At 54.1% G+C, this 27955-nt stretch overlaps 1 protein-coding gene across 2 annotated transcripts in view; it reads left to right on the top strand.

Annotated features, from left to right (window-relative positions):
- Positions 1–27955, top strand: part of LOC144945596 (inositol 1,4,5-trisphosphate-gated calcium channel ITPR1-like) — a 252589-nt gene that overhangs the window by 195521 nt on the left and 29113 nt on the right. For both annotated transcript variants that reach the window (XM_078874090.1, XM_078874089.1), the window contains exons 53-54: positions 584–749; positions 5853–6013. In XM_078874090.1, the coding sequence (XP_078730216.1) occupies positions 584–749; positions 5853–6013 (327 nt within the window). The remainder of the gene's footprint in view (positions 1–583; positions 750–5852; positions 6014–27955) is intronic.

The raw sequence follows: 27955 nt of genomic DNA, 5'->3' as shown, positions 1-27955 counted from the left end.
CGGTGTGCGTGAGCAAGGCAGCCACGCGATGAGCCTGCGGGAATTTCCCGAGCTCTGCGGTCCTCTACACACGGAGGTTGTTATCGGCCAGACAATGAGCGTTTACAAGTCGGGAGGAAACCGGAGCGCCCCGAGAGACGGAAAAAAAAACAACGCGCGTGAGGGGGAAACACTCGATTCCCATGCAGGCGGTACAGACGGAGCAAACGTATTTGCTGTGCCACCTTCTCCTGGCGACGACCATGGGAAGGGGAGTTTGGCAACAACATCTGTGTGTGTGTGTGGCGAACCACCAACCCTCGCTGCTGCTGCCGCTACACGGCGCCGGATCACTGCAGACAACCCACGTGCGGCAGCGTAGCCGCCACCGCCACCACCACTGTCCATCATCGTATCCCTGACACACACATATATATAGAGTATTGCAGAGCTCGGGCAATTGTTGGTAGCGGCGGCTCCTCGCCACCGCTTGCCGTCTTCCCGTTTGTCCGTGGTTCCTGAGCGGTCACCGTGCGGCGTCAGCGTCGCGGGTCGAACACCGTGACGACGGTGCGTGTGTGCGTGCGTCCGTCCGCTCTCGCAGGAGCCGCTGTTTTCCGCGCGCGTCATCTACGACCTCCTCTTCTTCTTCGTCGTCATCATCATCGTCCTGAACCTCATCTTCGGTGTCATCATCGACACATTCGCTGACCTCCGCAGCGAGAAGCAGAAGAAGGAGGAGATTCTCAAGACGTCATGCTTCATCTGCGGTGAGCAGCCTTGCAGCCTTGCAGCCTTGCAGCCTTGCATCCATGCAGCCTTGCAGCCTTGCAGCCTTGCAGCCTTGCAGCCTTGCAGCCTTGCATCCATGCAGCCTTGCAGCCTTGCAGCCTTGCATCCATGCAGCCTTGCATCCATGCAGCCTTGCAGCCTTGCAGCCTTGCAGCCTTGCATCCATGCAGCCTTGCAGCCATGCAGCCTTGCAGCCATGCAGCCTTGCAGCCTTGCAGCCTTGCATCCATGCAGCCTTGCAGCCTTGCAGCCTTGCAGCCTTGCATCCATGCAGCCTTGCAGCATTGCAGCCTTGCAGCCTTGCAGCATTGCAGCCTTGCAGCCTTGCATCCATGCAGCCTTGCAGCATTGCAGCCTTGCAGCATTGCAGCCTTGCAGCCTTGCAGCCTTGCATCCATGCAGCCTTGCATCCATGCAGCCTTGCAGCCTTGCAGCTTTGCATCCATGCAGCCTTGCAGCCTTGCAGCCTTGCAGCCTTGCATCCATGCAGCCTTGCAGCATTGCAGCCTTGCATCCATGCAGCCTTGCAGCATTGCAGCCTTGCAGCCTTGCAGCCTTGCATCCATGCAGCCTTGCAGCATTGCAGCCTTGCATCCATGCAGCCTTGCAGCCTTGCAGCCATGCAGCCTTGCAGCCTTACAACCTTGCAGCCTTGCATCCATGCAGCACTTGCAGCTTTGCATCGCTGCATCCATGCAGCCTTGCAGCTTTGCATCCATGCAGCCTTACAACCTTGCAGCCTTGCATCCATGCAGCCTTGCAGCCTTACAACCTTGCAGCCTTGCATCCATGCAGCACTTGCAGCTTTGCATCGTTGCATCCATGCAGCCTTACAACCTTACAGCTTTGCATCCATGCAGCCTTACAACGTTGCAGCCTTGCATCCATGCAGCCTTGCAGCCTTGCAACCTTGCAGCCTTACATCCATGCAGCACTTGCAGCTTTGCATCGTTGCATCCATGCAGCCTTGCAGCCTTGCAGCCTTGCAACCTTCCATTCTTCCATCCTTCCATCCTTGCAGCCTTTGCAGCCTTGCAGCCGAGCGCCCCTCCGCGCAGCGCCCGGGCTGTTTGACGCCGCAAGTGTGTTTCATTGTCAATTCATGTATATATTCATGATTACTATTTATAGTATAATAGTGTTATATAATATGATGTTATAATGGTAATCAATGATTATGAATAGTGAATATTAGTGTTTAAGCATATAATAATGCTAAATATTATTATAACATCGTATGCATGCTAATACATTTTATTTCTTATTTGAATAGGTTTAAGTAGTATTTACTATTTTTATTATAATTGATTACCATCCCTGCTGTTACATTGTGGACTATTGTTATCATTATTTAATACTTACATAATCATAGATTGTGGAATATCAATAGATGATCGTATAATAATAATACATGAAAAAATAAGAATAGCTTTAAACCTTTTTTGGCAATATCACAGATTGTTAAGATGTGCAAACACCAAATATAAACATTTCACTGCATTAACCGCACACAGTACGTGTGGTGAACATGCAGCATGCAAACGAACTTGCTATTATCATGTCTGATGCATTGTCTTTGATAAACTGATTGGTCTACACCAGAGACAACCGGCTTCTTCAGGGCCTAGTCTCATCAGTGTCAGACCATAGAACGCCGAAAGGCAATGATACAATACGAATGCAATAACACAATAATAATACAATAATAATACAATCTTGATTTGAAGCTTTCGTGACTGCAGGGATCCATACTCTTTGGTTCTTTCGGTAAAGTCACGTGGGTAGAAAATAAAATGAATTAAATCACGACGTTTCGATTGCAACACAAGCAATCATCATCATCATCAGGTGGGGAAAACCACAGCAAGAAAATGTTTTTGAGCAATCATTGGAATGATGTTATTAACCAGGTAAAACCTTAAATGCTTTATGGTTGTTCCATCATATTTGCCGGGCACTCGTCTATTTCTCCGAGTTAATTGCATCCCCAGCGTTTGGGCATTGCTGCTGCATTGGGATTGTTGGCTTCATTGGCATTGTTGGTGCAGTGCTGCTAATCCTGCATAATGCACTGGCATAATATGACTTTAAACCCCCCGCCCACCTCCTACGCATTTCACAAGTAGTACTAATCCCATATCTGCATTTCCCCTAAATATGCGAAATTCCTCCTGATATGCAAATTATTTTGTCATGGCGCTCTTCCACCTCCAACCCAGCTTTAATAGACGCTCCAAGCCTGGGGTTGTTTCAGTTAGACACTGTCTTCTCGACAGACCTGTTCTTCACCTGAGGACGGCTGCTTGCGTTGTGGCCGAAACGTCGTGAGAATTATTTTATTATGTTTTATTATTTTATTATTTCCATTCTACGTGACTTTACCGAAAGAACCAAGAAGGTGAATCCCTGCAGTCACGAAAGCTTTAAATCGAAATTTAGTGGCGTTGTTTTTGCACCCCCCCCCCCCCGCGCACCCCCCCCCCCTCTCAGCCGCCCACTCCCCCCCCCCCGTCCTACTTTACGTCTCCCTCTCCTAGCGTCCACGCAACGCCCCCCCCCCCTCCCTTGCCCCTCCCCCCTCTCTCACCTATTTAACCTCTTACCACGGCAACTCTCTCCCACTTCAGCAAAAACATTTCTTGCTGTGGTTTTCCCACCTGATGATGATGATTGCTTGTGTTGCAATCGAAACGTCTTGATTGAATTTATTTTATACCTCCGTGATTTTACCGAAAGAACCAAAGAGTAATACAATAACAACACAATAATAACACAATAATAAAACAATAAAATAATAATACAATACATCTTGACTTAAAGCTTTTGTGACTTCAGGAATTGATATTCTATGAGTCTTTCGGTAAAGTCACTTAGATAGGTTCAAAGAAAATAACAAAAAAATTGCAATAAACTACGACGTTTCGATCACAACTCAAGCGATCGTCATCAGGAGGAAAGCTGCTGAGGCAGACTATTTTAAAGTATAAAAATGGGTGTAGTCCAAGGGTCCTAAACGAAGTGGGCGGGGCTATTGATGTTAATGTGAGAGATTAGCATATTAATGGAAGATCGGAGAGTCGAAAATAACAACTAAAATCTGAAGGTGGTAGGATGGGAACATCACAGCCAGTTATGACTTAAACTGTTTGATAACGTCCTTCCAATGATTGCTCAGTTTATACCCGTCTTCTCGGTTGGAATTGTGTCTGTCTGTATATATGGATGGCTTCATGAACGAATCTTTGTTGATAGCCAGTGGGCTTGAAAAGTACCTTCGTCTTCGAGAAATCAATTTCGTGTGAGCCCACTGCATTAAAACAATGATCAGCCACGGCCGAGGTATTGGTCCTACCGTGTTTAAGATCTGCCTTGTGTTCACGAACACGGTCCGAGACATGTCGCTTAGTTGCCCCAATGTAACAACTGCCGCAGACACAGCTTAGTTTGTAGACGCTGGGGTATTGCATGTCAGGGATCACGTAAAGTTATATTCCAGGTTAAGGAAATGTTGGTGAGGCAGTGTCTCACAAGGGCCGGTACATCAGCATTCAGTCCTTGTTGGACCAAGTCTTCAATGATTGCAATGGTGTCAGGCACAGGAACTTTGGTAAACAAAGATACTACATCGAAACTAACGAACAAATCACCTGGAGATAGTGAGATGTCCTTAATTAACGATACCCAGTGAGCTAAGTACAGCTGAGGTGGTCTTACCAGTGAATGGTTGTAAGGTCTCAGACATAAATCGGGCCAGTTTGTAGGTGGGTGAGTCAATGGTGGTGACGATAGGACGAAGGGGTGTACCCTCTTCATGGATTTCTGGTAAGCCATACAGTCTGGGTGGTCTAGCAGCAGAGGATTTTAAGGAAAACGGCTTGCTTGGTTCGATTAAAGATGTCGAATCGGTGATAATATTGTTGGTTTTCGTAACGAGGCTGTTGGTGGGATCTCTTTTAATTTTGTATAGCTACCATCATTAAGTAGGTCCTGAATATTCTTAGGGTTTTTTTCGGTAAAGTCACTTAGGTAAAAAATTTTAAAAAATTTTTTTATTAATTTTAATTTTAACTCTTTTACCTTCGTGACTTTACCGAAAAAACCTAAGAATATGAATCCTTGCAGTCACGAAAGCTTCAAATCTAGAATTAGGTCCTGAATCTTGTTATTGTACGTGGTTTTGTCCATGATGACTGTGGCATTGCCCTTGTCGGCTGAGAGGATCACGATGTCATCTCCCCTTGTTTAATTGGGAATGCTCAAAGCGCTCATCCTTACTGACGTTGCTAATAGGTGTCTTCGCGTTTGTTGATGTTGATGACACTGACGATGGCAACCTTGATAACCTTGACGACAACGACGATGATGGCGATGAATTATGACGGTGATGATGATGAGACTGATGATGACAACCACGGTGACCACTTCGGAGACGACGACGACGATGATGATGGTGATGATGATGATGATGAGACTGACGATTACAATCACGATGATGATGAGACTGACGATGACAACGACGACGATGATGATGATGATGGTGATGATGATGATGATGATGACAATGAATCACGAAGACGATGACGAGACTGACGATGACAACCACGATGATGATGAGACTGATGATGACAACGACGACGATGATGATGATGGTGATGATGATGATGACGATAAATCACGAAGACGATGATGAGACTGACGATGACAACCACGATGATGATGAGACTGATAATGACAACGACGATGATGATTATGGTGATGATGACGATGATGAATCACGAAGACGATGATGAGACTGACGATGACAACCACGATGATGATGAGACTGACGATGATAACGACGACGACGATGATGATTATGATGATGACAAAAGACAAATAGTTCACTGCATTTGCATCCAGCATGCATCATCGGGCAATTCGCCAGATGATGACAATGATAATGATGATGAATCACGACGACGATGATGAGACTGGCGATCAGAATGACGACGACGACGATGACGATGATGAGACTGGAAATAACGATGATGATGACGATGTCCGCCCCGTACCCCCCCCCCCCCTCGCCACCGCCACCCCAGGCCTGGAGCGAGACAAGTTCGACAACAAGACGGTGTCGTTCGAGGAGCACATCAAGGACGAGCACAACATGTGGCACTACCTCTTCTTCATCGTCCTCGTCAAAGTGAAGGACCCCACGGAGTACACGGGGCCCGAGAGCTACGTGGCGCAGATGATCAAGGTGACCGCGGCGGTCGATCGTCAACGGTGCGATGTCGGTGCGCCGATTCGCGGCGGTGCGGGGTGGGTGGGTCGAAGCGAGCCTTGGGGGGGCCAGTGGTTCCGTGTTTGGGTTGGTGGGGGAAAGTCCACGAGCACATGGCAGGGCCAAGTACGTCTGTTGGGTCGGCGCGACCAAAGGGGGAATGGTGGGCGGCGTCGCTGCGGGGACGGTGGTGGCCAAAACAGCCACCACAACCAAAGCAAATACCACAACCAAAACAACCACCACAACCAAAACAACCACCACAACCAAAACAGCCACCACAACCAAACCAACCACCACAACCAAAGCAACCACCACAACCAAACCAACCACCACAACCAAACCAACCACCACAACCAAACCAACCACCACAACCAAAGCAACCACCACAACCAAAGCAACCACCACAACCAAAGGAACCACCACAACCAAACCAACCACCACAACCAAACCAACCACCACAACCAAACCAACCACCACAACCAAAGCAACCACCACAACCAAACCAACCACCACAACCAAACCAACCACCACAAACAAAACAACCACCACAACCAAAGCAACCACCACAACCAAAGCAACCACCACAACCAAAGCAACCACCACAACCAAGGCAACCACCACAACCACGGCACCCACCACAACCAAACCAACCACCACAACCCCCACCCACCATCCCCCCCACCGCCCCCCACCCGTGCCCCCCCACCGCCCCCCACCCGTGCCCCCCCCCATCCCCCACCATCCCCCACCGCTCCAAACTGGAATGTTGGGGGTGACGCTCCTATCGGACTGTTAGCTTGAATTGCACAAATTAGGCGGATTTGATTTTCCTAATTAATGAGTTAATTGGCTTAACGAGTCGGCCTGCTGCTCAGCGGAGCTTGAGGGTGCAGAGCAAGCACGCTGTGTGGACGGCGTTCACGTGAGTGTGAGAGAGCGCGTGTGTGAGTGTGTGTGAGTGAGTGTTAATGTGTGTTAGTGTGAGAGAGTGCGTGTGTGAGTGAGTGTGTGTGAGTGTGAGAGTGTGAGAGAGCACACATGTGAGTGCCTGAGTGAGTGTGTGATTGAGTGTGTGAGTGAGTGTGTGAGTGTGTGTGAGTGTGTGAGAGAGCGCGTGTGTGAGTGTGTTAGTGAGTGTGTGTGAGTGTGTGTGAGTGTGTGATTGTGTGAGATTGAGTGTTAGTGTGTGAGTGTGAGAGAGCACACATGTGAGTGTGTGTGAGTGAGCACACATGTGAGTGAGTGTTAGTGTGTGTGTGTTAGTGTGTTAGTGTGTGAGTGTGTGAGTGAGTGTGTGAGTGTGTGAGTGAGTGTGTGAGTGTGTGAGTGAGTGTGTGAGTGTGTTAGTGTGTCTAGGTGTGTGTGTGTTTGACTGGATAGGGGGGGTGGCTAAACGAGCACCGCACTGACTAGAGAAGAGATGGGCTCATGTGGTCGAGGAGGATGTGACGGAGCCGATTGGACTTGCAGATGACTGGTAGCAGCGGTGTCAAGATTAGCCTCTATGCATGATTGTGTGAGCATGTGCATGTTTGTGATTGTCACTGTGTGTGTGTGTTTGATTGTAAGCGCCTGAGTGTGTGTGAGCATGTGCATGTTTGTGATTGTCACTCTGTGTTTGATTGTAAGTGCCTCGGTGTGTGTGTGAGCATGTGCATGTTTGTGATTGTCACTGTGTGTGTGTTTGATTGTAAGTGCCTGGGTGGGTTTGTGTGTGTGCGTGAGCATGTGTGAGCCACCAAAAAGTCAGTGACCTCCTTTAGCTCAGGCGAGCATTACGGCATTCGTGCTCACCCCCTGATTACAGCCCTGAGTAAGAGGTGGAAACTCCACATTCCTCTGGCAGGCGGAAGCCTAACCATAGGACAACCGCTGTTGGTGGTACCACATTTCTTTTTTAAACCCCAGAGGGATCATGGGCTGAGTTAAAACCCACAAACCCTTCCCATTGCGAGCCGCTCGCTCAGCCACCAGGCCACGAGTCACCACGTGACTCCGTGTGTGGGTCGACTCAGCCTCAAATGAGTACCTGGTGCCGTGTGTAAACACCGCTACTGGGGAGACAAAGGCGGCCGGGCACGGCGCTGTCCACCCACGCACCCAACCACTCGTGTGCCCTGCCTGCCCTTCACCTGTGCTGCCCGCTAACATCACACAGCCTGTTGCAGGCGAAACGAGGCCGGGGGTAGGGGGGGGGCACATTTTGTGTGAGTGGCTTTACGCCGCCGGATATTTCGCCCCTGTCCACGCAGAGCGAATGCGCCTCTAAATGTTTCCTTGGGTCGAGGGAGCGCCGCGCTTGAAATGCCTCTCAAGCCGCCTCTTCGTTTTTGCAAAGTGCCCGGAGTTTGAGTGACTGCAGCGGAGTGCGCGTGTGTGTGTATGTATGTGCGTGTGTATGCTCGTGTGTGTGTGGGGGGGAGCGGTGGTGTAGCGGTTAGCGCGCTGCGCTACAAACCTAGCCACCCGGGTTCGATTCCCGCTCACGGCCAACACCCAGTGACGATTATCTGAACCGGTCCTGGTCCTCCCCTAGGTCGACTCAGCCTCGAATGAGTACCTGGTGCGGTGTGTAAACATCGCCACTGGGGAGACAAAGGCGATCGGGCGTGGTGCTGGCCACCCACCCCCTCGTGTGCCGTTCCGGCCTTCATAGGTGCTCGCTAACAGCGCTTGCCCCTACAGTCTGTTAAGGCTATGCGGGGGATCTTTGTCTTTTGTATGCGCGTGTCGCGTGTGTGTGCGCGTGTGTGTGCGCGTGTGTGTGTGTATGCGTGTGTGTGTGTGTATGTATGCGCACGTGGGTGTATGTGTGTATGCACGTGTGTGGGGGGGGTACGATTGCCTGATACGCGGCGTGGGCGTGATGAAACGTGCGCACACGTGGACGTGAGGTGGCGAAGGTTTGGGTGGCGCGCCTGAGTCGCGATCGTCGTGGGGAAGCGGTCAGCGTGGCCGCGCCGCGCTCCGGAACCTGGGCCGCCCGGGTTCGATCCCCGCTCACGGCCAACACCGGGGTCTGGAACTCACCGCCCTTCCCTCAGCCGCCCGTGCTGTTGATTCCCTGCTGCTGTTCAGGTCGAGGCTTCAGCATTTACCGAGCAGAGTGTGCGCGTGCGTTGGGAGCCGTGGTGCGGTGGTTCGCGCGCTGCGCTACGAACCCGGTGACCATGCAGAGTTCGATTCCCGCTCACGGCCCACACCGCTGACGATTATTTGAGCCGGTGCTGGGCCTCCGCTAGGTCGACTCAGCCTCAACATGAGGCACTGGGGAGACAAAGGCGATCGGGCGTGGTGCCGCCCTTCATAGGTGACAGTACTTGCCCCAACAGTTTGTTAAGGCTATAGGGGGTATCTTTTTCTTTGTGCATCTGCCAGCCATATCAGTCAGTCAACCCATGGCACCTGGGTGTGTGCCGAGACCTCCTGCCGGCAGCGAGCCTTGCACGCTTCACGTGGCCTCAAAAGTGTACCTAGCTTGGCACGAGCGCTGTGATGCTGTTGTTTTCGGAGCGTGGGTGTAATTGAACACGTACATTATACGGGTGCGAGTGTCTTACATGGGTGCCAGTGTGAGTGAGCACGTGGGTGGGAGGGTAAGCACGTGGGTGGCAGTGTGAGTGTGTGGGTGCCAGTGTGAGTGAGCGCGTGGGTGGGAGGGTGAGTGTGTGGGTGGCAGTGGGAGGGTGAGCACGTGGTTGGGAGGGTGAGTGTGTGGGTGGCAGTGTGAGTGAGCACGTGGGTGGGAAGGTGAGCACGTGGGTGGCTGTGTGAGTGTGTGGGTGGCAGTGTGAGTGAGCACGTGGGTGCGTGTGTGAGCATGTGGGTGGCAGTGTGAGTGTGAGCGCGTGGGTGCCAGTGTGAGTGTGTGGGTGGCAGTGTGAGTGAGCGCGTGGGTGGCAGTGTGAGTACGTGCGTGGGTGGGAGGGTGAGCGTGTGGGTGGCAGTGTGAGTGGGTGCGAGTGTGAGCGTGTGGGTGGCAGTGTGAGTGTGAGCGTGTGGGTGCCAGTGTGAGTGAGTGCGTGGGTGCGAGTGTGGGCGCGTGGGTGCGAGTGTGAGTGAGCGTGTGGGTGCCAGTGTGAGTGAGCACGTGGGTGGGAGGGTGAGCGTGTGGGTGGCAGTGTGAGTGGGTGCGAGTGTGAGCGTGTGGGTGGCAGTGTGAGTGTGAGCGTGGGTGCGAGTGTGGGCGCGTGGGTGCGAGTGTGAGTGAGCGTGTGGGTGCCAGTGTGAGTGAGCACGTGGGTGGGAGGGTGAGCGTGTGGGTGGCAGTGTGAGTGGGTGCGAGTGTGAGCGTGTGGGTGGCAGTGTGAGTGTGAGCGTGTGGGTGCCAGTGTGAGTGAGTGCGTGGGTGCGAGTGTGGGCGCGTGGGTGCGAGTGTGAGTGAGCGTGTGGGTGGCAGTGTGAGTGGGTGCGAGTGTGAGCGTGTGGGTGGCAGTGTGAGTGTGAGCGTGTGGGTGCCAGTGTGAGTGCGTGGGTGCGAGTGTGAGTGAGCGTGTGGGTGCCAGTGTGAGTGTGTGGGTGGCAGTGTTAGAGAGCGAGTGGGTGGGAGAGTAAGCACGTGGGTGCCAGTGTGAGTGTGTGAGTGGCAGTGTGAGAAAGCGTGTGGGTTCGAGTGTGAGCGCGTGGGTGCCAGTGTGTGTGAGCACGTGGGTGGGAGGGTGAGCACGTGGGTGGCAGTGTGAGTGTGAGCGTGTGGGTGCCAGTGTGAGTGAGTGCGTGGGTGTGAGTGTGAGTGAGCGTGTGGGTGCCAGTGTGTGAATGTGTGAGCGCGTGTGTTGCGATCCATCATTCACTCCTCTGGCCTTAAGTAAAAGAAACATCCCGGCAGGAATTCGTGAATAATGGAACCCGTTCCTTTCTCCGCGTTATAAATGCCTCCCTCTCTTCATATCTCCCTTGATTGCCCGTGTAATTTAACCGAAGGCAATTAATTTCCTTTGATTAGCACCAATTTAAAGGTTTCGTGGGATGCAGGCTTCGTTCGCTGTTAGCAGCTGAGGTGCAACTTTACGCGGTTATTTTGGGGGGGTTTGTTTTGTTATTTTTCGAAGTGGAATTTAATCAAAATAACTTTCCTCGCCAGCGAGCTGCGCGTCGGAATTTTTCCTAAGAGGCAAGCGGCGATGTCAGCGCGGGAGATATCAGAGCCGTTCCTGGGCCTCCCCTAGGTCGACTCAGCCTCAAATTGGTACCCGGCGCAGCGTTGTTAACAAAGGTGGCCGAGCGTGGTGCTGGCCACCCACCCCCCTCGTGCGCCATGCCGCTCTTCATAGGTGCTTGTTAACAGCACTTGCCCCAACTGTCTGTTAAGGCTATAGGGGGAATCTTTGTTTGTATTTGTGTATGTATGTATATGAGGGGTGCGGTAGTGTAGCGGTTAGCGCGCCGCGCTACGAACCCGGCGACCCGTGTTCGATTCCCGCTCACGGCCAACACCAGCGACGATCATCAGAGACGGTCCTGGGCCTCCCCTAGGTCGACTCAGCCTCAAATTAGTACCTGGCGCAGCGTGTTAACATCGCCACTGTGGAGACAAATGCGGCCGAGCGTGGCGCCGGCCACCCCACCCCCTTAGCGTGCCGTGCCGCTCTTCATAGCTGCTGCTCGCTAACAGCACTTGCCCCGGCAGCCTGTCGAGGCTATACGGGGGATCTTTGTCTTTGTTGCGAACACACGTAAGTCTTTAATCCTGCAAACAACCCTCCTCTGAGTTTTAATTTGACACGAACAAAACGCAGCAACAACAACAACAGCAGCAGCAGCAGCAGCCGCCACCGCGGTGCCCGGGCCGTGTTATCGGACTCGTCTCACAGCTTAACAGAAGATTAAAAACCTCGGCACCTCGAGGAGGGCCTGATGGCTCGGAGGGTCACAGACGACGCATCCAAGATCTGTCTCGCGTGGCCCCCTCCTCCGCCTCGTCAGGCCCCATGTCGTCTCTCGAAGCAGACGCGAGGCGAACGGCGCTTCTCTGTCGCGGCTCCCTCCGCTCCACCCTCCTCCTCGTCATCCTCATCATCATCCCCCTCCTCACCCCCCTCCTCCTCCTCATCCTCCTCACCCCCCTCACCCTCCTCACCCCCCTCACCCTCCTCATCCTCACGATCCTCACCCCCCTCACCCTCCTCACCCCCCTCACCCTTTCCATCCTCACCCTCCTCATCCTCCTCCCATCCGCCTCCTCGCCATCCTCCTTCTCATCCTCTCATCATCCTCCTCAACACCACCCGCATTCTCATCCTCATCATCGCTTCTGTCACAGTCTGAAGGCTCCCCTCCTCCTGTCTCATCTCTCTCTCCTCTCTCTCATCTCTCTCAGCTCTCTCGCTCTCAGCTCTCTCTCTCAGCTTTCTCTCGTCCACCAGACCCTGGCCGCATTCGCCCACCGGCAGGCAGAGAACGCCCGGCCTGAGCCAGTGTTTCCCATGCCAGACGAAGTGCGCGAGTGAGCGGATGACTCTGGTGAGTAGCCAAGGGCCTTGGTCTTGTGCCACAGCACGGATGCTGCTGCCAGGGTGTTAGCGACGAGCACTCGGCCCCTGAAGGACATCTACTGAGCGAGGCGTGTGCCCATGTCAGTAATTTAGCCTCGATTGTGTCGGCCAGCTCGGTGCAGTTGTTCAAAGCGACGTGCTTTACTGCGTCGTCCCTCCAACTCTCTAATCTCTCTCTCATCTCTCTCTCTCTCAGCTCTCTCTCATCTCTCTCTCAGCTCTCTCTCTTTTTTTTACGATCAGTGGAAACAAGAAGATGCTCGGTGTAGTCGGCACTTTGCCTCGTTCATCATTTCGTAATTTTTTTTAATTAAAACTTTGCTTTATGTAAACCCCCACCTCTCGCTCACTCTCTCGCTCACTCTCTCGCTCACTCTCTCGCTCACTCTCTCGGTCTCTCTCTCGCTCGCTCACTCTCTCGCTCACTCTCTCAGCTCTCTCTCTCGTCTCTCTCATCTCCCCAATTATTTCTCCCACGCCTCTGAGTGTCCTTTAAAGTTCTCTGAACGTCCTTTTAATTTGTGCGCATCGCAAAGTAATTAATCAATGAATTCGTTAATTGATTAATTGCTTTATTAGATACTAGATTTCACTCGCGCGCCTTGAAACCAGGCTTCGGGTCGAGCAAGGTGATTGTCCCAGCCCAATAAGCAGACTTCATAATCAGACTCTTTATTTATAAAAAAAAAAATAATAATAATAATAAAAGAACGACGTTTCGGTCACAACACAAGCGTCCGTCATCAGGTGAGAAAGAATGACCTGCTTGTGTTGCGACCGAAACATCGTGTTCTTTTTAGTATTCTTTCTATCTACGCGACTTTACGAAAGCTTCAAATCTTTATTAATACTCGAGGAATCTGATGCGCGATGAAGCTCTCTTATTTTTGTACACACACGCAAAGACAAAGATCACCCGTATAGTCTTGAACAGACTATTGGGGCAAGTGCTGTTAGCGAGTAGCACCTGATGAAGGCCGTAGCACGGACACACGTGGGGAGGGGGGGAGGGGGGGGTAGGTGGCCAGCGCCACGCCGGGCCGCCTTTGTCAGGATGTTTCACACGCTGCACCAGATGTCCATTTATGGCCGAGTCGACCTAGAGGAGAGCCCAGGACTGGCTCGGATATTCGCCGGGTTCTTGACGCGGCGCGCTAACCGCTGCCCCACCACTCCCCCACTCCCCCTCCTCCTCCCCCCCACCACCGTCCCCTCCATCCCTTCTATTTCCAGCATCAAATTCACTCCGTACGAACGCCCTCGCTCACACACCCCGTTGCCGCGCGCTCGCTCGCGTGTAAGAACACCGTAACGTGAATTATAAATAAGACGGAATAATAATGATGATGATGATGATATCGTGTGCGTGCCACGGCGGAGAATTCGTAGACAACGGTGGACACGGAGCGCGGAGCGAACCGCTCCGCGAAGGGCACGGAGGGCGGCACAAACAGGGATCCGCTCCGAGGGTGAGAGGGGTTAATGCTTCCGAGTGAAGCGCTCGCAAAAATGTGAGCGGAGCAGACGCGTGTGTGTGCGTGTGCGTGCGTGCGTGTATTCTTGTGAGCGTGTGTGTCTGTCTGTGTGTGTCTATGTGTGCGTGTATTCTTGTGAGCGTGCGTGCGTGTATTCTTGTGAGCGTGTGTGTCTGTGTGTATAATTGTGAGCGTGTGTGTTTGTGTGTATTCTTGTGAGCGTGTGTATTTGTGTGTGTGTGCATGCATGTGCGTATTCTTGTGAGCGTGTGTGTCTGTGTGTATATTTGTGAGCGTGTGTGTTTGTGTGTATTCTTGTGAGCGTGTGTGTCCATATGTGTGTGCGTGTATTCGTGTGAGCGTGTGTGTCTGCGTCTGTGCGAACCCGGCAACCCGAGTTCGATTCCCACTCACGGCCAACGCCATTGACGATTATCTGAACCGGTCCTGGGCCTCCCCTAGGTCGACTCAGCCTCAAATCAGTACCTGGTGCAATGTGCAAAAAAAACTCTGCCACGAGGGAGACAAAGGCGGCGGGCGTGGTGCTCGCCACTCACCCCCTCGTGTGCCGTGTCAGCCTTCGTAGGTGCTCACCTCGCTGACAGCACTTGCCCCAACATCCTATTAAGGCTATACGGGGGATATTTGCTTTGTGTGTGCGTGCGTGTATGCTTGTGATATTGCATGTGTGTGCATGCGTTTGAGTCTGCGTGTGTGTGCGCGTGTGTGCGTGTGTGTGCACGCTTGTCTTCACATCCACGTACGCCTTGCTTGTTTAGGACATGCCCTTCTCATCCCATCCCATCGCCCCATCTCCTCCATCGCATCCCTACCCCACCTCTGCGAGAATCTGTCTCCCGCTCGCTCACTCGCTCGCTCTCTCTCCGTGCGCGCGAGCCCCGTTTTTAACGAGGGTCTAATTCACTCGTGAATTTCTCGACACTGACGGATTTGATCGCTGTGATTTAGCCGCGTAACGCGCTTACGGTTTTTTTTGTTTTAGTTTTTTTTTGTAACGCCGTGTTCTCTGGCTCACGACGCCGTTTCTGCCCCCCCCCACCCCCTGCCCCCCCCCGCATTTTGAAGCAAAAAACAAAGTTCGCGTGCATCTTACGATCGTGCACGCATGGCGCGCGTGCTGTGTGTGTGTGTGTTGATGTGCTCGTGGGGAGCGGTGGTGTAGTGGTTAGCGCTACGCTGCGCTACGAACCCGGCGACCCGAGTTCGATTCCCGCTCACGGCCAACACCCAGTGACGATTATCTAAACCGGTCCTGGTCCTCCCCTAGGTCGACTCAGCCTCGAATGAGTACCTGGTGCGGTGTGTAAACATCGCCACTGGGGAGACAAAGGCGGTCGGGCGTGGTGCTGGCCACCCACCCCCTCGTGTGCCGTTCCGGCCTTCATAGGTGCTCGCTAACAGCGCTTGCCCCTACAGTCTGTTAAGGCTATGCGGGGGATCTTTGTCTTTTGTATGCGCGTGTGTGTGTATGCGCGTGTGTGCGTGTATGCGCGTGTGTGTGACGATAATCTGAACCGGTCCTGTGCCTCCCCTAGGTCGATGTGTGAACATCGCCACTGGGGAGACAAAGGCGGCCGGGCGTGGTGCTGGCCACCCACCCACTCGTGTGCCGCTCTGGCCTTTGTAGGTGCTCGCAAACAGCACTTGCCCAAACAGTCTGTTAGCTTATATGGGGGATCTTTGTCTTTGTGCGTGGAGCGGTCGTGGAAGTGGGTAGCGCATCGCGCTGCGCTACGAACCCGGTGATCCCAGTTCGATTCCCGCTCACGGCCAGTAACAGTGGCGAGTTTTTTTAAACGGGTCCCGGGCCTCCCCTAGCTCGACTCAGCCTTAAAATGAGAACTTCATACGTCGTGTGAAATATCAGCGCTGGTGAGACAAAGGCGGCCGGGCGTGAAAAAACAAATCACGACGTTTCGGACGCAACACGAGCGTCCGTTATCAGGTGGGACAACGACAGCAACAATTGCTTAAGTAGTCCAGGTAATATGTGAGACCTCCCCGTGCCATGTGAACGACACGCTGGGTTGTTGTCACATTGCCCCAGCCATTCCGTGATGTCGACTTCCCCATCCATGGTCAGGCCCAGGATCAAGACCTTCCTCTCCTCCCTTGCCCTTGACTGATCCGGTCTCTCTCTCTCTCTGTCTCCCTCCCTCCCTCTATCTCTTTTGTTTTAAGTCAAACATACTTTATTAAACAAATCGAGGTACATTGCGATACGTGACGACACTGCAATAGTGTGAGGCATGTAACTTTACATTCATTTCAAAATATTCTTACATTCAATGCGTGCACTGAATTGTACATGCACAAATAATGTTTTATTATGTTGTGTGGAGTAATTTGCATAAACCCGCAGTCAGGCGTGCGAGGTGGCTTTGATTTGGGGGTTGGAGCGTTGATACGGCAAGGATAATTATGGATTAAAATCCATGCTGGGCACTCTTTAAGCGGAGTTCCTCAATGAAGTGAGTTGAAGTCTTAAGCTCGCTCTCTCTCTCGAGATGAAATCAACAGACCGGCTGTTTCGAGTCGGCATCTTCACACGCGGTCATGTTTGAGCTCCGCTGTAAAAGTCCACGTCGTGTTTGACAGAGACTCTAGCAGGCTCATACAGAGTGTCACGCGGAGACCCGCGGAACCCACGCAGAGACCCTCAATCAGAATCTCTATTCATGCCGGAGAAATCCGATGAGCTATGAAGCTCCGTTGCAACAGACGCACATGGGACTCGTTCATTCACAACGATTCTAGATTTGAAGTTTTCGTGACTGCAAGGATTCATACTCTTAGGTTTTTTCGGTAAAGTCACGTGGGTGAAAGAAAGCGCGCCGCTTAAGTGGTGTGCTAAGTTGTCCCCACCTGAAGAAGGACGCTTGTGTTGCGCCCGAAACGTCGTGATTTAATTTATTTTAATTTTTTACCTACGTGACTTTACCGACAAAAACCAAAGACTATAAATTCACAATGAGCCTCTCAGAACGGCTTGCAAGGTTTACGGCGCCATAGCAACCGTTAGTATCGTCGTTCTTAGTCATGGACCGTGTTTATATATAGATCTGTAAATTGTTTCTAGACTTGCCCTCCCACTCCACCACCCCGCGCCCGTACCTACCCGCCTGCCCCCGCCATAGCAATGTGGAATTTCCATCGGTGGCTCGGAGATGACCCACCGGTGCGACTCACCGCTCCCATCGAGCGCCATCACATCCACCCCTCTGTTTCTCCACAAATCTGCCCGCCTGATGAAGCCGCTGGTAATTACTGGGCGAAAGGTCACGGCATTCGAGATTGTGAATGCTGTGGATCCGCTCTCTCCAACACGCAACCTTAGTGCTGAACTCGTCACGAATTGGCACGTTCTGTTTACGTGACGTCACCTCGTTGGCTACGTCGGGTGGTGGCGGGTTCAACGCCCGACTCCGTGTGAAACTACAATGGAGAGTGTTGGAGGAGGGAGGCCTGGGAGTTGGGTGACAGTCGGCCCTGCTGTAAAACGAGGATTCGGCTTCAAATATTTACCTGCACCCCCCCCCCCCCCCCACAGTTCGTTAATTCACCTACGGAGGGAGGGGGGTAAGGGGAGAGGGGGGGAGGGGCTGGAGGTGAGGAGGGGGGGGTGCTCGCAGGCCCCCTAAACGGGCGCTGCGCCGTTATTGATGGGCATCTTGTCGAGCCCATTACGCTGACGCGAAGTGTGGAGCGGCGTGATTACAGCTCGCGTGCGCTCTCTCTCCCGCGCTTTCTCCCTCCCTCACTCTCTCCCTTTTTTTTAATGCTTTGCTTTATGTAACCTCCCCTCTCTCTGCCCCCCCCTCTCTCTCTCTACCCCCTCTCGCTCTCTCTCTCCTTCTCCCTCTCGCTCTCTTTTTTTTTACTACGACAAGTGCTGCATCTGCACACAGTCCTTCTCGCAGTCCTACGGCCTCCGACGGTAGCTCAAATCAGCATGCAGAGCTCTCCGTTTTCTGCCACCGAGCACACGGCCTCCTCCAGCGCCCACTGCTCCTTGAAGGCCGGCACGGCGTGGGTCAGCAGCTCATGGCGGAACTCCGGTCCACACACCCTGGCTCCGACCAGAGCGCGGAAGATGCCCAGGCTGCTGGCCGGACGTTTCCCCTCCAGGGCCACCTTCCTCGCCCTGTAAATGGCGAGCTTGGCATAGCCGACGAGCACGTTGACCAGCCTCTGAAGATGTTGGGTATCCAAAGATGAGGACCGTCGGGGAGAAGTGGAGGCTGAACCTTAGGAGGATGTTTCTCAGGACCTTGAACAACAAGTCCAGGCTCTTGCACTCCACGTATTGGTGCACCACCATCTCCACTTTACCGCAGAACCAGCACTCCGGGGACGTGTCGGTGAAGCGCGCCAGGGAGGCGTTGGTGGTGACGGTGCCGTGGGCGATGCTCCAGCTGAGATCGCCGATGCGGTTGTACGTCGGGCTGCAGTAGAGTTGCCTCCAGCGAGGCCTCTCCGGAGAGACGCAGGGCAGCAGGGCAGCAGGGCTCTCCTCCAGGCACATGGTCCTTGTGGCTCCTCAGGGTGTCCTGTTGGTGAAACGGGACCATGTAGGAGTCGAGCACCTTCCTCTTTACATTTGCGAAGGCCATCTCCGGTAGGTCTCCCAGCCGGCACAGGTCATGATCCGCCTTCGCTTGTCGGCATTGGCGATGCAGCGGCACGACGGAGAGCTCCGGTGGAGGGGGACCGAGAGGGGCCTCGTCATCCCCAACGCCGATGGGGGGCGTTCTCCCCGCTGCCGCTGAGAAGGCCCCCTTGGCTTCGGCCAGGATCCGGGCAGCCACCCGGAGCGACTGCAGCCCTGTCTTTGCGGCCATGTCTGCTGGTCCGAGCCACCGGCCCTGTGTTCCAGGCTCCACCAGATCTCCCATCTTGGTGAGCCGCGCATTGGCGAGGCGCCTCTCCGTGCCGGGGGTGGCGGTGGTGGATGGCAGCTTTGTCTGCGGGTTCCTGAGGATCGGTTCGAAGACCAGATCCTCGGCCGATCGTGGCTGGTTCAGCCTCCTGACAGGGCGAGGGAGCTCCACGTCTTGCAGGACGCTCCTGTAGAAAGGTGGCAGCTGTCCCAGTGGGAGGCCCTGCAGGTCCAAGTAGAATAGTTGTTTGGAGCGCTGCAGACCCCCCCAGCTGTTTCAGGAGGAAGCAGGCCGTGACGCTCCAGGCCCTCGCTCTCTCTCCCGCGCTCTCTCTCCCACTCTCGTACGCTCTCCCACTCTCTCCCTCGCTCTCTCTCTCTCTCTCCCTCGTTCTCCCACCCACTCTCTCCCACTCTCGCACGCTTTCCCTCCCACTCCATCCCACTCTCTCCCACTCCCTCCCACTCTCCCTCCCACTCTCCCCCACTCTCTCCCACTCTCCCTCCCACCCTCTCCAACTCCCGCCCACTCTCCCCCACTCCCTTCCACTCTCTCCCACCCTCTCCCACTCTCCCTCGCTCTCCCTCCCACTCTCCCTCGCTCTCCCTCCCACTCTCCCCCACTCTCTCCCACTCTCCCTCCCACCCTCTCCAACTCCCGCCCACTCTCCCCCACTCCCTTCCACTCTCTCCCACCCTCTCCCACTCTCCCTCGCTCTCCCTCCCACTCTCTCCCACTCTCCCTCGCTCTCCCTCCCACTCTCCCTCCCACCCTCTCCAACTCCCGCACGCTCTCCCTCCCACTCTCCCTCCCACCCTCTCCAACTCCCGCACGCTCTCCCCCACTCCCTTCCACTCTCTCCCACCCTCTCCCACTCTCCCTCGCTCTCCCTCCCACTCTCTCCCACTCTCCCTCGCTCTCCCTCCCACTCTCCCTCCCACCCTCTCCAACTCCCGCACGCTCTCCCTCCCACTCCCTCCCACTCTCGCACGCTCGTCACGCGTCACTGTTCGCAGTTGCCAATGGTAACGGCCGCGCTTGCGCCCGCGTGTTCTCACCAACTCGACGTCTTCACCGCCGTTTAATGTTCGCCGTTGCGCGCAGACCCTCAGAGGAAGAGAGAGCGAGAGAGAGAGTTCATTTTATTATTAATTTTTTAAATATATTCGTTATTGTAGTTGTTGTTATTGTGCGGGTTTTTTTTGTTAACTCGCTCCCTGTGGTCTCCTTTCTGTTGCGCGGCCACGATCGTTTGTCGAGATCCTCGCTGGGGATTCGGACCCCGGACGAAGATGATTGCTCTCACCGCCTCACTCTCCCTTCTCATCTCACTCTACTCCCCTCCACGCATTCTCCTGCCTCTCCCCTCTCATCTCACTCTACTCCCCTCCACGCACTCTCCTGCCTCTCCCCTCTCATCTCACTCTACTCCCCTCCACGCACTCTCCTGCCTCTCCCCTCTCATCTCACTCTACTCCCCTCCACGCACTCTCCTACCTCTCCCCTCTCATCTCACTCCACTCCCCTCCACGCACTCTCCTGCCTCTCCCCTCTCATCTCACTCTACTCCCCTCCACGCACTCTCCTACCTCTTCCCCTCTCATCTCACTCTACTCCCCTCCACGCACTCTCCTACCTCTTCCCCTCTCATCTCACTCCACTCCCCTACACGCACTCTCCTGCCTCTACCCCTCTCATCTCACTCAACAGTCTGCTAAGGCTATACGGGGGATCTTTGTCTTTGTATAAGAGTATAGGTGCTCGCTAACAGCACTTGCCCCAACAGTCTGCTAAGACTTTACGGGGGATCTTTGTCTTTGTATATGAGTGATGGTGCTCGCTAACAGCACTTGCCCCAACAGTCTGCTAAGGCTATACGGGGGATCTTTGTCTTTGTATATGAGTGTAGTTCCTCGCTAACAGCACTTGCCTCCAACATTCTGCTAAAACCTAAGAGTTTGAATCCTTGCAGTCACGAAAGCTTCAAATCTAGAATAGTCTGCTAAGGCTCTACGTGGGGGGATATTTTATTATTGGCGTGCGAGAGAGTCGCGGGTTCGATCCGGGAACCCTGACGGTACCAGTCGTTGTTGATTTCGAGTCCGCGTGCTCCCCCCGCACACAATCTCTCCCTCGCGCCGTGAGTGGTCACGTGCATTGCTCTCCAACATCACGCGCCGTTTAGATTATTAGGCCACGGCCTATAAATTCCCGCGTGATGATTACATAAGCCACTTCGATGGGCTATCATCATCGCGTGTGGTGGCCAGGTCGCCTCTCAAGGAAAGCTAATAGCTCAGTGGGCTTTTACCTGCTAAATGAAGTAGTAACAGTCGTGGCAATGCACGCACGCACACAGGCAAAGATCCCCCGTATAGCCTTCACGGAATGCTGGGGCAAGTGCTGTTCGCGCGCACAGATGAAGACCGACACGGCGCACGTGGTGGTGGGTGGCCAGCACCACGCCTAGGCCGCCTTTGTCTCCCCGATTGGCGATGTTTACACAACGCACCAGGTACTCATTTGAATCTGAGTCGACGTAAAGGAGGGCTGGGACCGGTTCAAGCGTCTGCGACTAATGTTGATTGTGAGCGGGAATCGAACTCGGGTCGCCGGGTTCGTTGAGCAGCGCGCTAATCGCTGCACCACCGCTCCCCACAAAAGCACGCGCACCGATACCAACACCCCGCCATTCGCCACTAAGTGACGGTAACGTCACCACGGCGCCTGTGCCAGGCCAGGTGCACTTTGAGGCCACGTGAAGTGTCGCTGACAGGAGGTCACGGGACAGACCCAGCAGGCGCCATGGGCTGGCTGACTGAGATGACCGGTAGATGCACCATCACCTGTACCCCCCCCCCCCCCCCCCCGACTGTGCCAACTTGCTGCATTTTATCCGCCCGGCGCTCAGCTCGTTGTTGTGAGCGTTGCTCCTCAGTTGTCGTTGGAGGGCGACTGCCTCCAACTGCCCAGTAGCGTCCTTCATGAGCCTCCTTCACGCACGCAACATTCTCCCACACCGCAAATTCCGTTTTCTACTAATTTGGCCTTGGCTACACCCAAACAGTCGCTCCCCCGTCAACCCTCGCTGCAACATGGCCGGCCCAACGTCCACTTAGCTGCTACTGCTGCCTTCTGCACAGCTCTCCATGACGCTTGTGGTTTATGTACGTAACTTATTTCGCGCCGCACATAGCCAACCGTGCTTATCGGGGGGTGCGGGGGAAGGCCAACAATTTTTCAGCACAAAAATAAATTCCAAATGTCAATGGGTTTTCAATCGAGATGATTCAAAAGTGCACAGCTCCCCCGTCGGCTTCCTAATATCGGGACGGAAGAGCGTTCCAGACGGCCGCAGAAGCGCATCCGAGAGAGCGCGCGATGCGGTGGCCCGTCTTTTGTTCGATGGCGAGGACGAGCGCAGTTTGCGTGATGCTTTGTATTGCTTGACGAGACCAGCAAGGTATTTTGGGTAATTTGTGGCAAGCACTTTTCGTCGACGTTTCACTCCACGTGCTTAACACACCCCCCACCCCCACCACGCATGATCTGGAACGTCCCTTCCCCCTCGCCGTCCGTGACATCGACTCCCTGCGTTGGTCAAAGTCCAGGCTCATGGCCGAGCTTTCCATCGGCTAGGAATATCTGATTCGCCCCGCTGGAGAGTGGTACGCGGATAGAGATTCCACAGAACTAATCCTGAGATCCCTGATTCGGGGGACGGCAGGTCAGCTCTGACCCCGCACGCAATCGTCGCGACATTTCGTTTTTCCATTTTTATTTCCTAAATGAACCAACAAACAATTTTACAAATTGTCCTACGTGCTCGGCACGCTCCATGAATTCAATTTTTTTTCTTCCCCCCCCCACCCGCCCAACCTCGCTTCCTCCCACAGGAAAAACAAGTGCAGAGAGCTTCCTCCACTAAATTGAATTTGGGGCTCTTAAAGAATTGCCTCATGAAAGGATTGCTTCTGCGCTCTTCTCCCACGAGTGGATCTATTTATTTATTTCCACCCACCACCACCTCTCGACCCCCCCCCCTAACCTCCTCTCCCCCGCCCCCCCACCACCACCACCACCGCTGGGGTTGTGAAGCGAGTGCCCGTTCGTCGAGAGGAGCGGCCGGGGGGGATTTTTGTAGCGCTAATCCGGCGAGCGCACGCATCCCCGGCCGCGGGAATTAATCTTCGGTACAAATGAGAGACAGGAAGAGAGAGAGAGGGCAGGAGGGAGAGAGATCGAGAGGGCAGGAGAGCGAGAGATAGAGAGGGCAGGAAAGAGAGATCGAGAGGGCAGGAGAGCGAGGGCAGGAGAGCGAGAGATCGAGAGGGCAGGAGAGAGAGGGCAGGAGAGCGAGAGATCGAGAGGGCAGGAGAGAGAGGGCAGGAAATAGAGATCGAGAGGGCAGGAGAGCGAGAGATCGAGAGGGCAGGAGAGAGAGGGCAGGAGAGCGAGAGATCGAGAGGGCAGGAAAGAGAGATCGAGAGGGCAGGAGAGAGAGGCCAGGAGAGATAAATAGAGAGCAGGAGAGAGAGGGAGGAGGGGGGGCAGGAGAGTGTGGGGAAATGAGAGCAATCGAGAGATAATGAGCAGAGCAGGAAAGCGAGAGAGCGATAGAGAGAGAGAGTGAAAGGGGGGGGAGCGAGGCAGAGAGACACACAGAGAGTGAGGGAGAGTTCAAGATGGGGGGGAGAGAGCGAGGCAGAGATACACAGAGAGAGAGGGAGAGTTCAAGTTGGGGGGGGGGGAGTGAGGCAGAGAGACACACAGAGAGAGAGAGACAAGGGAGAGTTCAAGTTGGGGGGGAGTGAGGCAGAGAGACACACACAGAGAGAGAGAGCGAGGGAGAGAGACACACACAGAGAGATAGCGAGGGAGAGTTCAAGATGGGGGGAGTGAGGCAGAGAGAGACATAGAGAGAGACAAGGGAGAGTTCAAGATGGGGGGGGGGGAGAGGCAGAGAGACACACAGAGAGAGACAAGGGAGAGTTCAAGATGGGGGGGGGGGGGAGAGGCAGAGAGACACACAGAGAGAGAGCGAGCGAGGGAGAGTTCAAGATGGGGGGGGGGGAGAGAGCGAGGCAGAGAGAGACCAATTTAAAAAAAAACTGAACAAAAAACTAAATGATGAACGAAGCAAAGTGCCGACTACACCGTGCATCTTCTTGTTTCGTCTGATCGTAAAAAAAAAGAGAGAAACCAAGAGCGAGAGTGCACGAGAGTTTGAGTTGTCAAACCCAATTCTATCGCTGCCAGCGGCAAGAACCACTGGAGCCGATTTCGATACCGAGTCGCGTCGAATCCGGCGTCACGGAACGCGCACACACACCGCGTCACGGAGCGACGAATGACCTCGTTAAAAAATCACGTTCAGAATGACGTTCGCGCCGACGCAGACGGCTTGACCGCCTACCCCCCCGCCGTGCAAAGGACACGCGCGCGTCGCCGGCACTCGAGTGGCTTTCGAAGTGCTCCCAGCTGGAGCCGCGTCTCGAAGCAGGAGCGTCGGCATTGCCACCACAGAGCAGCCGCGAGTGTCGCCCTCACAGCGTCTCGTGAACCGTGGTGCCATCTTTTGCTCGGGATCAGGTGAAGTCTGCAAGATCGTGGCGCTTGCGTGCCAGGTAAGGCAGCCCCGTATACGGAACTGCTTTTGTAAAAAAAGGCACCTCCAGGATCCGGAAAAAGGACTCCAAAAGCCCGTAACATTTGGGTTGAGCCGCGGACACCCCATGTACTGGTTTGGCCAGATCAAGTTCAAGTTCAAGTTCATTTATTAGGTAGAGCCCTGTGAGCCATTCGGCTCTTGAATCGGGTGCAACCACAACAAACAAAAAACACAAACATGAACAAAAAACATCTTAAAGTGAATATGTGACTGAGTGCAAACAGAAAATCCAAGAAAAGACAGTAAAATATTGCAGAAAAAGCATCGTGTACAAAAATGTGCAAAAATCCCAATGGGATGCAACTCAAACAACAACAACAACCTCAAGACAACTTAGATTAAGGCCATCAGTCTAACTCTGTACTACAACAAACAAACATGGCCAAACCAAACAACTTCCCTGGCACCGCAGAACGCTACACAGAGTCCGGTTCCCGCTGGGGAGATTCGGCTGAGCCACGCGGCCGAGGGCACCGCCCAGTGCGCTAACCTCCACTGGAGGTCACCGGCATCGTCTGGCGATGGGAGGCGTGGTACATCTGCTTCCACAGCGGCGCCGGCCTCTATTAGGGGAGAGGAACGATCTCTCAATTTTGTGTCCGGTAGGGTCACCATTCTCTTTGGTTCTTTCGGTAAAGTCACGTAGGTATAAAAATACAAAAAATCACGACGTTTCGGGTGCAACACAAGCGTCCGTCATCAGGTGGGAAGCTTGTGTTGCGCCCGAAACGTCGTGATTTATTTCATCTCATTTTTCTACTCTACGTCACTTTACCGAAAGAACCGAAGAGTATGGATTTCTGCAGTCACGAAAGCTTCAAATCAAGGTTCAGCATTGTCCTGAAAATGCAGCGCCGATGCGCAGCACGATACGGAGCGATCGCTTTGGGGGAACTCTTCAGGGACACTCCCCTGCAGCAGAGGTCGCAACCGGGTACCCGATACCCGTACCCTACCCGATACCCGGCTACCCGTACCCGGCCGGGTACGGGTAGCCGTTTGCGACCTCTGCCCTGCAGCCCCCGATCTTCAGTCGCTTTGCCAGAGAGAGTCACGGCGACCGGGAGGCTGAGTGCAGGAAAAGCGCAACTCCGGGATGGGGGAGGAGGGGTGTCCGCCGGTGTCCCTCCAGCACCGCCAGCTTCAAACGCAGCTCGTGCCATTGGTGAGTGCAGGGGGGGGGGGGAGCGAGAGAGAGAGAGTAGCAGAGTGAGAGAGTGAGAGACTTTTACTGGTAGAAACCTCCAAGTTACACCAGCCCAACAGGGGATTATTGTGTCCGTCGTGCAGGTAGGGGCTGGGTGGGGAGGGAGGGGCTGGGTTGGGAGGGGAGGGTGGGGAGGGGCTGGGTGGGGGTGGGAGGGGTGGGGCTGGGTGGGGAGGGGCTGGTCACCCCGTGGTGCCCTTATAAAACTCAACGTTTAACTTACTCACGCCGGCTTGTGCCCGCCCTCACAATCGGGCATATTTGCGGAATACACCACGCCGCCGTTGACCCTGGCCATTGACCCAACGCTCCTACCAGCTCCCTCCGCAGGAATGTGTTAGACCACTTTCACTGCTGCCAGCAGCAACAGCACCGGAGCCGATTTCGATACGAAACACAAAGTCACCGGCGACAAATAACCGAACGCAATAACAAAACAAAAGCCACGCGCTACGGCACGTGGCGCTGCACGCGCCACCCACGACGAAAAAAACGTCACGTGGTGGTGGTGGTGGTCGCGCACGCCCGCCGAGCGAGCACGTTAGAAAGGTGAAAAGGGTGGTGGCCGCTCACGCCGGCACGGAGGAGGGCTTTTCCGAGCGAGAGAGCGATAGATAAGAGATAGTGTGTGAGATCAAGAGAGCGAGAGAGAGCGAGCATGAGTGAGAGCGAGACAGCGCGAGAGAGAGAGTTAAAAGGAGACTTTTGACTTTTAAACAACTTTTATTGCCGCCAGCAGCAAAAGCACTGGAGGCGATTTCGATATGAAATACACAAAGTCACCAGCAAACAAAAGAAAATAAACGCTACAAATCGACGCGCTGTGCCGCTAAAAGCACCGCGCACAACTCAAAAGAACGAGAGAGATGGGGAGAGAGCGAGGGCAACAGAGAGGGTGTGTGTGAGAGCCAGGGAGAAGCGACGAGTGAGAAAGCACGAAGTATGAAGTGGAGACGGCGGCGCACCAATACGTGGAGTGCAAGAGCCTGGACTTGTTGTTCAAGGTCCTGAGAAACATCCTCCTAAGGTTCAGCCTCCACTTCTCCCCGACGGTCCTCATCTTTGGATACCCAAAGGGCGACGGACCCCAACATATTCAGGGGCTGGTCAACGTGCTCGTCGGCTACGCCAAGCTCGCCATTTACAGGGCGAGGAAGGTGGTCGTGGAGGGGAAACGTCCGGCCAGCAGCCTGGGCATCTTCCTCGCTCTGGTCGGAGCCAGGGTGTGTGGGCTGGAGTTCCGCCATGCGCGGCTGACCCACGCAGTGCCGGCCTTCAAGGAGCAGTGGGCGCTGGAGGAGGCCGTGTGCTCGGTGGCAGATGACGGGGAGCTCTGCATGCTGATATGAGCTACCCGTCGGAGGCCGTCGGACTGCGAGAAGGGCTGCGTGCAGAACGAGCGAGAGCGAGAGGGGGGGGTACATAAAGCAAAGCATTAAAAAAAATACGGAATGATGAACGAAGCAAAGTGCCGACTAAACCGAGCATCTTCTTGTTTCCACTGATCATAAAAAAAAAGAGCGAGAGCATGAGTGAGAGCGAGACAGCGAAACAGCGAGAGTTATCGGGAGAGAACGAGAGAGATGGGGAGAGAGAGCGAGGTCAACAGAGAGAGAGTGTGAGAGCTAGGGAGAGGCGACGAGTGAGTGAGAGAGAGAGACATTGATTGAGCGAGACGGCGAGAGAGATAGGGAGAGTGCGGTTAGTGAGAGAGAGAGAGAGAGCAGTGTGAGAGATAGGGAGAAAGCGAGAGGACAAGGGAGGGGGAGTGAAAGAACGAGCGTGAGAGAGAGATCGGGAGAGAGCGAGAGAGAGAGAGTGAGCGAGAGAGCGAGCGAGGGCTACATAAAGCCCCGTTTAAAAAAAAAAATACGAAATGATGAACGAAACAAAGTGCCGAATACACCGAGCATCTTCTTGTTTCCACTGATCGTAAAAAAATAAAAAGAGAGAGAGTGAGTGCGTTTGTCGTAAATAAATCAAATATAAAATGTTTACGAATATTACATAGGAAACATAGGGGGGACATAGACATGGAGTAGGGAGAGAGGGGGTAGAGAGAGAGGGGGGGTATAAAGAGGGGGTAGAGAGAGAGGGAATGGGTAAGGAGAGCAGAGCGTGAAATCTTTTGTGGAATCTTTCATTAAAAATCGAGGGGTGGGGGGGT

Source organism: Lampetra fluviatilis, chromosome 38 (assembly GCF_964198595.1).
Source record: "Lampetra fluviatilis chromosome 38, kcLamFluv1.1, whole genome shotgun sequence".
NCBI lineage: Eukaryota > Metazoa > Chordata > Hyperoartia > Petromyzontiformes > Petromyzontidae > Lampetra > Lampetra fluviatilis.
This window is presented reverse-complemented; position numbering and strand designations above follow the sequence as displayed.